Source organism: Mus pahari, chromosome 7, assembly GCF_900095145.1.
Source record: "Mus pahari chromosome 7, PAHARI_EIJ_v1.1, whole genome shotgun sequence".
NCBI lineage: Eukaryota > Metazoa > Chordata > Mammalia > Rodentia > Muridae > Mus > Mus pahari.
This window is the reverse complement of record NC_034596.1, coordinates 71,352,864-71,362,981: the sequence shown is the minus strand read 5'-3', so window position 1 is coordinate 71,362,981 and position 10,118 is coordinate 71,352,864. Positions and strand designations below refer to the sequence as shown.

Here is a 10,118-nt window from a genome sequence, read left to right as displayed (position 1 = left end):
GCTTCTGGCTATTATAAATAAGGCTGCTATGAACATAGTGGAGCATGTGTCCTTATTACCAGTTGGAAGATCTTCTGGGTATATGCCCAGAAGAGGAATTGCTGGGTCCTCCGGTAGTACTATGTCCAATTTTCAGCTCCTCAGCAATTCTTAAAGCCGCTACACCATTACCTTTCAAAAGATTAATTAGCTTGGGCCAGAGGTGGTGGTGGTGCATGCCTTTAATCTCAAATAATCTAACCCCCCCAATCTCAAAATAATAATAATAATGATAATAATAATAATAATAATAGCAGCAGCAGCAGCATGGCAAAAGAGTTTGCTAAATACAAGACCAGCCCAGGTAGAAGAGTAAGACATTTCCCAAAAAATCAAACATGAAAACCCAAAGAAGGAAATAACAGAAGAACATCCGCTCATCCATTTTCACACCCCTAGGGATTAAACCCAGGTGTTCTCGCATGCTTGACAACTGTTCCGCCATGTGCTTAGTTAGCCCCAGCTCTCTCAGTGCTTGGGACACAGCACTCCATCCTAAGGGTACATGCTGCTTTAGTTATGGGCAACTGTTTAACTCAAAGGGCTTTGGGCCGTTTACAGCTTTTATATATAGTAGGTACTGCTGCAGGGTCCATCCTAAAACAGTTGTGATAGATCCATCTTTGCATAACTCTCTTTTCAGTCTGTCTGTCTGATCTCAGGGAGCCCATGCTGGCTTCAAACTCTATTTAGGAGAGGATGACCTTGAACTTCTGACCCTCCAGCTTTCACCTCCCCAGTGCTGGAATTACATACAGGTAATCATGTTTGGTTTATTCAGTATTGGGCACCAAACCCCAGGCTTCATGCATGATAGGCAAATATAATGCCAATCGAGCTACATCCTCTGCCTCTTATTTTACCTCTTCAGAGAGAACACAAATCCGGATCTTAGAGCTGTAACGGAACATAGTAGTGGGTTCATGATAAATGACGGGAGCGTTGCTGAACGGAGGGACACTAATACCTAAAACCCTCACATCAGCTGGCCTACCTGAGCTGCAGTGGAGGAGTGAAGGGCCTCAAATACCGACATCTTTGACCGTGGTGGGTATATTTTACCTTTGCCCATTGGTAGGTGAAAATGAGCTCTATCGCTTTAAGATACTGTGCTTCAGGAAGTATGTGAGCTATGAGTTCGAAGGTCAACATTAATTGTTCTTATCTGAACTACCACTTAAACATCACTGACCCTTGCCAACAGGTGTGTTTTGGACACACAGCTGATACCCAAGATTCTCTGGTCTGAAGTCAGGTTTATTTGAACATTTTGATGGCTTACCTGAAGCTGTTTGCCAATACTCTGCCCACTGACTTCATTCAAAGACTGTTGTAAAACTGTCTTTTTCTTGATGAGTTGGCTGTATAGTCGCTTTATTTCATTCTGTACAGGAGAAAGGTGCATGTACGGAAGATGAGCAATCTCACTCAGAACTTCCCTCCCTTTTCATATGTAATTGGAAATTTCTGAAAATTTTAAACATACATAGACAGAGAGCCATCCATACAATCTATCCTTGAGTTCAATCATCACTAATCAACAGCTGACCCCCCACCACCCTCACACCCCACCCCCGGATCTCAGCTACACCTAACTTCCCTTCCCGTTGGATTATTTTGAAGCAGATACCAGACATCCAGTCATCTCTTCAGCACTCCAGTGTTCTCTCTATTAAAGGATAAATACCCTCTCTTGCTAGAAAATACTACAACCTAATTCCTTCATGTTAGCCAGACAAGGTGCACACTTCTGGGCTGGTGAGGTGGCTCAGTGGGTAAGAGCACCCGGCTGTTCTTCCGAAGGTCCAGAGTTCAAATCCCAGCAACCACATGGTGGCTCATAGCCATCTGTAACAAGATCTGACACCCTCTTCTGGAGTGTCTGAAGATAGCTACAGTGTACTTACATATAATAAATAAATAAATCTTAAAGATTTTAAAAAAAAAGGTGCACACTTCTAAAACTGCTTATATTTTTTCTTGTTCGTATTTCATTTGGGATATCACTGAGGGCTTCATGTCACAACAGTCTGTGGTGGTTATCTCTTGGACAGAATGCAAACCTGGACAACTTCTCCTTTAATTGACTGGCTTCCTTACTCTCTCCCTCTCCCTCCCTCTCCCTCTCTCTTGTTTCTTAGATTCATACGTGTAAGAAAACCATGAGCCATTTGCTCTGGATATGGCTGACAACACCCCTGGGTACTGATACAGTCTTCTTCCCTTTTGTCTGTTTTACTTGGATTCTAGAAGTTTCAGTAGATTCAGTTCTTTGGGGGGTGTAGTGGTGGTAGGGTTGTGTGTGTGTGTGTGTGTGTGCTTTGTAAATGGTGTTTTGTTTCATTACACAACATGAGCAGCTTTCTTTCTTTTTCTTTTTTAAAGATTTATTTATTTTATGCATATGAGTATATTGTAGCTGTCTTCAGACACACCAGAAGAGGGCATCGGACCCCATTACAGATGGCTGTGGGAATTGAACCACTCTTAACCACTGAGCCATCTCTCCAGCCCTTGAGCAGCTTTCACACTGCCTCAAGACTCCCCCCTAGCAATCCACCGAGGCCCTGGACTGTCACAGGATTGTCAGGAACAGCTACTGATCTCTCTGGCCTAGAGCGTTAAATAAAACTCCTCTCCATGACAGTCTCTAAGTAGCAAATGTAGCACAAGACACACCATGTTAGATCATCTTGACACCCGTAGCTCTGGAAGGGGGCCTCAGTTTCAAGCAGTCCCCCCTCCAAGAGCAAAGGCAGGCTTCACTATTCCCTCAGCACTTCCTGTAAGTACTGTTGGCGGTTGGCGTCCATCGGAGCCAACCCTGTGCCAGAGACGCACCTGGTAGCTGCAGCTGTGGTCAAGGCCAGCCTTCAGGGATGCGCCCCTCCAGGCAGCTCTGCTCTGCGCACTCTCCAGGCTGACTTTCAGAGCATCGATACACTCTGATAGCAACGTGGCTTCCTTGCCAGGCCAAGTCACAGCTTTCACAAAGTCATCCTTCTTGTCACCCAGAGCTAAATAAAGTTTCTTCAGCTCAAGAGCCAGTTTCTACAAGACAGAGGAAGGCAATGAGCTCCACCCTCATGCGTAGTTGCAGGAAGGAAGCACAGGGATGAGAGGCGTGCCCTACCTCGAAGAACACCTGCTGGGCAGATGCATCCTCTCGGAGCAGCCCAGGTCTCTGCAGCAGCTCCTCCACACTGCCCAGGCACCGACTGAGGCTCAGAAAGAGTTCAAATAATCTTTTATCCAAACTGATGTATGCTTCTTCTGTCATACTTCCCTAAATCAAGAGGGGGAAAAAAAAACATGTTAGGATTCCTTGCCTTCCTAAACCCATTTTCCACATTTCCATTAGAGTGTGCAATTTATATTGTACTTTTAAAGAGAACTTGCTGTTAGTGTTTGAATTATATGTATGTGTCTGTGTGTGGGTATATGCATAGAAGTGCAGGTGCCCATGGAAACCAGAAGCATTCGATCTTCTGGATTTCTATTTTTAATCTTTGAGAATTGCAGTTACAGAGGTTGTATGAGTTACCTGATAAGGGTTGCTGAGAACTGAGAGTCAGTCAATTTCCCTCTCCTCTCCTCTCCTCTCCTCTCCTCTCTCCTCTCCTCTCCTTTCGGTCCTCTCCTCCACCCACCCACCCCCATCCTCCCTTTCCAGATCCACTCTTCCTCAAGTTCCCTTCAGAAAAGGGCAGGCCTCTTCGTGATATCAACCAAACATGGCTTATTAAGTTGCAATAAGACTAGGTACATCCCCTTGTATTAAGGCTGAACGAGGCAACCCAGTAGGAAGAAGGAGGTCTCAAAACAGGCACAAGAGTCAGAAACCCATGTCTACTGTTAGGAGTCCCACAAGAACACCGAGCTATCTGCACATAACATATCTGCAGAAGGCCTAGGTCAGACCCATGCAGGCCTTTACTGGCGATTTAGCATCTGTGATCGTTTGTCCCTGGTTAGCTGGTTCTGTGGGTGACGTTCGCATGGTGTCCTGGAGCCAAGAGCAGTAGTACGCTTGACCTTTATTCTCCGGGCTTAGTTCCTAAAAACTTACCATAAATCGTTTCAACTAATGTTCACTAGATGATCGACTAATTAGTGTTTTTATTAACTGGTGAAATAATCTACTTGTTTTGTGAGTTGTACTGTAGACTAGTTAAAGATTATTTTTTTCCCTAACATTGAGAAAAAACAAGCTGAAGACTATCAGGCAAGTGAATGCTGAATGGAATTACAAGGGACCCACCACTAGGTGAGGGTCTTCCTTAGCGTGGCCATCCAGGCGAAGCTGCAGATCTTCTCTTCCTGCTTCCCGCCTCCACATTTTTGAGGACTTCAAACACTATGTTCAAACCGTGAACAGCTCAGGCTGATCTTGAACTCGCAAACCCCCTGCTCCTGCCTCCCCAGTGCTGGGACAGCAGGCGCGAGCTACTTCTCCTCACGTTAACATACAGACAGTGGGTTCATTAAGTATAGCTGAGAGAATGGTTCTTACAGGGGAGGCGCTTGAGGGGTGAGCTAGGAAGAGAAGGCAAAGCATCCTCAAGATAGAGACAGGTGGTGGAAAGGGAAGATCTGAGGGTCAGGCATGCGTTGACTGTGAAACTGAGGCCACTTTGATAGGCACATTTCCGAGGGGGCCTTGGAGGCTGAGCTGCCACAAGCCGATAAGTTGGAGAGCCACAGCTCCATTTTAGCATAAGCTGTTGGAACCATGTTTTCCTTTGCCCCGAGTTCCTGACTGTTTACAAATATGTTGGGAGTACGCCATAGCCCCTAAGTTATTAACCAGCTTGCTTCCATTCAGCCCCACGTATGGCTCATTTCCTTAGGTCTTGGCTGACAGATACCTGACATCATGCGGCGCTCCATTCAGCATAAACCCACTCAAGGTTGCCTGTGTTCCTTCCCTACCCTTGCCATCCCAGAGTCCTCTGTAGGCATCACTAATCGATCACCACCACCACCCACCACCCATCACACCCACACACACACACACACACACACACACACACCCCTAGTTGACCCTGGGCCCAGATTCAGATGTCTTTGCATGCAATACTTCAGGTAGTCACTGAAAATTTACCAGAGCTGGCAAAGGGTCAGGTGTGAAGCTCAGTGAGAAAGCATTTGCCTAGAGCACGTGAAGTCCTGGGCTCAATTCCCAGCACCACACAAACCACCAAAAGTTAGCAAGTTAAAAAACAAAAAAAATGCCATTTCTAACCTAAGACTCACTCCACTATGACTCTATTATTTGTTCTGTGAAGGAAATTATGACCAATGTGCATGCCGATATCATAGCGTTCTTTTCTCAAAATTCACAATATGTAATTTCTACCTGTGTCTGGATTGTGTTTGCTTCTTGGCGCAGCTCTTCAAGTTGGGTGGTGTAAGCTTGCAGTTCGTCAGCTGTAGGGCATCTAAAGTTATACACGCTCACACTGGGCAGAGAACTTGTAGTTAGGGCCACCTATTTGAAAAAGAGAAACCCAGTTAGTGATGGCCTGAGGCCCTTGTGAAGCTGAAGCTAACGTAAAAGGGTCTGACTGACTCAGCATGCAGCCGCAGAGCTCCCTTCTCAGGGAGCTCCTGTATCTTGTTTCCATGGAGAGAGAGACTCAGGATCCACTTAGATACTAAGTTAGGAGGGAGTAGGGGGTGTGTAGCGAGTATATATCAGAGAAGCTGGAGAAAAGGAAATTGAATATAAGTGAATATGATCAAAATACGTCACATGTGATCATGCATATGTCGTGCATGAAAGTCTCAAAGACTCATTGAGAATATTTTACTGACAAAACAGGTTGGGGTGGCAGAGGACTCTCTGGGGGATAAAGAACTGACTTCTCTACATGTTTTATAGTGTTATTTAGTGTTATTAACAACAAGAAGCCAAGACAAGCCCAACCTAGAAGGTTAATTCAGCCCCAAATGGTCTGATAAGGTTCTGGGCAAGAAGTAAATTCCCACCAGCCTGGCGATCAGGAAATGGCGGGGACCCTGGCCCAGGCCATTTAAGTACATGGCTCACTGCTACAGCCTGATGGCCGAGAGCTCTAAGGTCATGCTACTCATCCATTCCAATCGGAAAGAACTCAGCCTGAGCAAGACTTACAACCGCAGTGATGTGTGCCGGAGGGAATACTACTGACAGGTGCCATTGGCACAGGCTGGCACATGCACATGGTGGATCCCTCAGGAACTTCTGATACATGAGTAGCATGCATGAACCACTCTAGTTTGTAAGGTAAAACTTAGTACATGCTACTCCTTCAACAGACCGTAACTAAGGCTCCATAGTGCCATGGTATTCATGTGAAGCAAGCATACGTGGACTTTCTTCTCTGACCTTCTAATGGGAAACATGGATCACTACAGTTTAAATTCAGAGTGTCCCTTGTGAGCTGTTGATGTTGCTATGGAAGGTAACCTTTGAGACATGAAGTCTTTCTGGTGGATATGGGCCACAGGGTATAGGTTTTGAGGGGAACAGCATGGCCCTGCTCCTGGACCCCCCTCTTCCTGGTTACAAGCCAATGCATAAGCACCTGCCACTGTAGAGGGAACTGCCCTAGCGGCCATGGCTTCCCCTTCACAGATGACTTCCTGAAACCATGAGTCAAAGCCACCCCCCATCCCTTATGACGTTCTGTTCCAGCAACACACGAACTAACTCAGAGGCAGAGAGGCAAACGGGCATCGTAGCGAGCTCTAGACCAGAGACGGGGGTACTGCAGGAATGTGAAGGGAGGGACGGGCCTGGGGAAGAAGCCATGAGGCTCTTTAGTTCCCGAGAATAACCCAATACATCATGCAGAGCACACAAGTTTTCTAGAAGAGCCTTTCTGGGATGCACAGACCTGAGGCTCCACAAGCTGAGGCACGGGGGGATTTAGTCTTGATGTTAGTTCATGGTGAAGATACTGCCATCTGTCACCGCTCTGGGCCTGAGGTGGCAAGGCTGGATCTGAAGTTACATTTCCAGGACTAGGATCCTTGCTGCTTTTTGAGGAGGAAAAAAAAAAATGAGGCAAGTGTGTGAGAAAAGAAATGACACAAAGACAACCTCATATTCCATTTAGCCAATGTTCCATGCAGGATTTTAAAATAAGCAATTCTCCCAATAATAAATATCCCGATGGGGTTGGGTGGGCCGGAGAGTTGGCTCAGAGGTTAAGAGCACTTACTGCTCTTGCGGAGGACACAGGTTTAGTTCCCAGAAACCACAGAGAAGTTCACGACCCTCTGTAAGTTAAGTTTCACAGGATCTAATGACCTCTGCTGACTTCTGTGGACACCAGGTACACAGGTGGTACACATTCATACACAAAGGCATAACACTCATACAGGTAAAATAAATAAGCCTAATTTTTTTTTTTTTTTTGATGGGACTGGGGTGTCACTCAGCTGGCAGAATGCTTCTAGCTTGCACGATGCCCTCACTGCTGCACAAGGTAGTGGTAGTGCGGTAGTGAAGATCTGTAATCTTAGTATTCAGGGTTGGAGGCAGGAGGATCAGAAAGCTATATAGCAAGTTTGAGGCCAGACTGGGCTACAAAATGACCCTGTCTCAAACTAAATAAACAAAGAAGAAAAAAAAAAAACCAAAACAACATGTTTAATAAATGTCCAACATAGCTAAAAATGCTTTCTCTAAGGCTGGAGAGATGGCTCAGAGGTTAAGAACACTGGCTGCTCTTCCAGACGACCCAGGTTCAGTTCCCAGCACCCACACATTGCTCACAATTGTCTCTTACTCCAGTTCCAGGGGATCCAACACTCTCTTCTGGCCCCTTCAGGTTCCAGGCATGCAGTGGTGCACAGACATACATGCGGGCCAAACGCCCACACACCTAAAACACTAAGAGGACTTTATCTTTTTGTTTTTTTGTTTGTTTGTTTGTTTTTTCAAGACAGGGTTTCTCTGTGTAGTCCTGGCTGTCCTGGAACTCACTCTGTAGACCAGGCTGGCCTCGAACTCAGAAATCCACCTGCCTCTGCCTCCCAAGTGCAGTGCTGGGATTAAAGTCGTGAGCCACCACACCTGGCACTAAGAGGACTTTAAAATGCTTTACCTGGAAGCTGATTGCCGATTTGCATCTTCATTCTCTTGGTGACACTGCAGCCATGTTTTTTTGGCGTTCAGTTCTGTGAACTTGATTAAATCTCTCTGCTCTGAAGGCTTTAACTCCAGGGTCTGCAAGGGAATGCAATGTGAATGGCTCAGCCCACCTCGCTTTTCCTATTAGCGCTCTAAGACGCTTTCTGCCGGGATCATCCAGCCTTGCCCACCTTCTCAAGTCAGCGCCGCTTCTCTTGCTTGCTTAGTCTTACCATCTACTTTCGAGAAACTTAGTTAAACGCTTTGGCTGTGGCTTACTGACGGAGCTGGAATGTGCTAGGTCCTGGGTTCTATCCCCAGCATTGCAAACAAACCAACAGACCACAAACCCAGAGATACAATGCACTAGCCAAACCATACAACAACCACACAGTAGCCAACTGTTATTTAAACTCTATTGGATGCACATGGGGGAATTACCAATGAACAGGCTTGGAGGTAATAAGCCAAGCAGGGCTAAGCTTGCCCTGGGGGTGGTCACTTGGTTTGATTAAGATGCAACCTAATGAAGGATCGAGGTTCGGTCCCCAGTGGAAGCAGACAGAAGCAGTACAGTCAGAGGCTCGCCTTGCAGGCCTGAGCACCCATACTTCAGTTACAATGCAGCCCTCCAATGGCAGCTGGAGCTTTAGTTGCAAGAGAAATACCATCGAGAAAGGCTGGGGTCTGGGCCTTACAGCAGGGAGGGTGGGAATTACCTGTGGCTGGGGAACATCCTTCTGTCTGCTGAACTTCGGCCTTTCAGTTGTGACAGATTCAAGCCCAGAAAGGCTAGCTGGGTAGTCGACGGCGTGGGGCTCTGATGGTTTCTTAAGAGCGGAGGAATGCTGAAAAAAACAACCAACATTTGTATGTTCCATGACAGGAGAGTAATTATTTACAAAGCCCCATGTGGGTCTCAGCTACCAACACAGCAACAGAACAGAATAATCATTGGAGCTATTATTTACTGTACTACTACTGTACCCTTATCATTTTTTTTTAAAGTTTTTGTTTTTGTTTGTTTGTTTCGGTTTTTCAAAATCGGGATTCTCTGTGTAGTCCTGGTTGTCCTGGAAAACTCTCTCTCTGTAGGCCAGGCTGGCTTTGAACCCAGAGATCCACCTGCCTCTGCTTCCTGAGTGCTGGAATTAAAGGACTGTACCAGCACCCCCCACCCCAGCTATTTAACATAACTTCATGTACTTATTTCCCATCAACTTCTGGAGCCACGCCCTCTATCGAGATGATCATCTTCTCCCATCTCACCTCCTCAGTCCAATTTGTCCAGTGAATTTGTAAAAGCCCAGAAATGCATTATCCTTTTTAAAAGAGCAAAGTTTTTTTTTTTTTAAAAAAAAAAAAGCTCAAAAAGAACAGAAAGGGATAGCATTATGTTTATAAATAAAAGTGCCCCTTATGTCCATTTTCCATCTTTTTAAAAAGGAAAGTGTGAGGATGACAGAGGCCATGTAGCCCGTGTGCCTGAAGTCAGCCTCGTCCCTGTGAATCTAAGTCCCCAAGTGGGAACCAGTCATAAGCTTTCATTCAAATCTTCTGCAGTGAGACCCACTTCTAAGATGCATGCTTACACTTAAAAAACGCAGAATGCTTTAGATGTCACGAGAACACTTTAACTATAGATCAGTACAAAGATGTATTTATAAATCAGGGGCAAAAGCGCTCTGGAAACAGATTTTGTTTTTATGAAATAACATTTTACTATATTACATTTTATTTAGTTAGTCTGAGACAGGGTCTTACTATGTAGGCTTGGCGGGCCTGGAACTTGATATATAGAGCAGGCTGGCCTTGAACTCATAGAGAGACCCATCTGCTTCCCGAGTGTCAGAATAAAGCTGTGTACCACTGATTTCTTTCTTTCTTTCTTTCTTTCTTTCTTTCTTTCTTTCTTTCTTTCTTTCTTTCTTTCTTTCTTTCTTTCTTTCTTTCTTTC

The 10,118-nt window shown here is 45.5% G+C and overlaps 1 protein-coding gene across 8 annotated transcripts in view; it reads right to left on the bottom strand.

Moving 5' to 3' along the window:
* The window catches only part of Syne2 (spectrin repeat containing nuclear envelope protein 2), a 304,126-nt gene that overhangs the window by 85,418 nt on the left and 208,590 nt on the right, over window positions 1–10,118 (bottom strand). For 7 of the 8 annotated variants that reach the window (XM_029540662.1, XM_029540656.1, XM_021202357.2 and 4 more), the window contains exons 68-74: window positions 8,881–9,009; window positions 8,136–8,257; window positions 6,921–7,062; window positions 5,399–5,530; window positions 3,173–3,325; window positions 2,881–3,090; window positions 1,322–1,423 (exon numbers count right to left, since the gene is read on the bottom strand). In XM_029540662.1, coding sequence (XP_029396522.1) covers window positions 1,322–1,423; window positions 2,881–3,090; window positions 3,173–3,325; window positions 5,399–5,530; window positions 6,921–7,062; window positions 8,136–8,257; window positions 8,881–9,009 — 990 coding nt within the window. The remainder of the gene's footprint in view (window positions 1–1,321; window positions 1,424–2,880; window positions 3,091–3,172; window positions 3,326–5,398; window positions 5,531–6,920; window positions 7,063–8,135; window positions 8,258–8,880; window positions 9,010–10,118) is intronic. The other variant, XM_029540660.1, reaches the window with a different exon arrangement.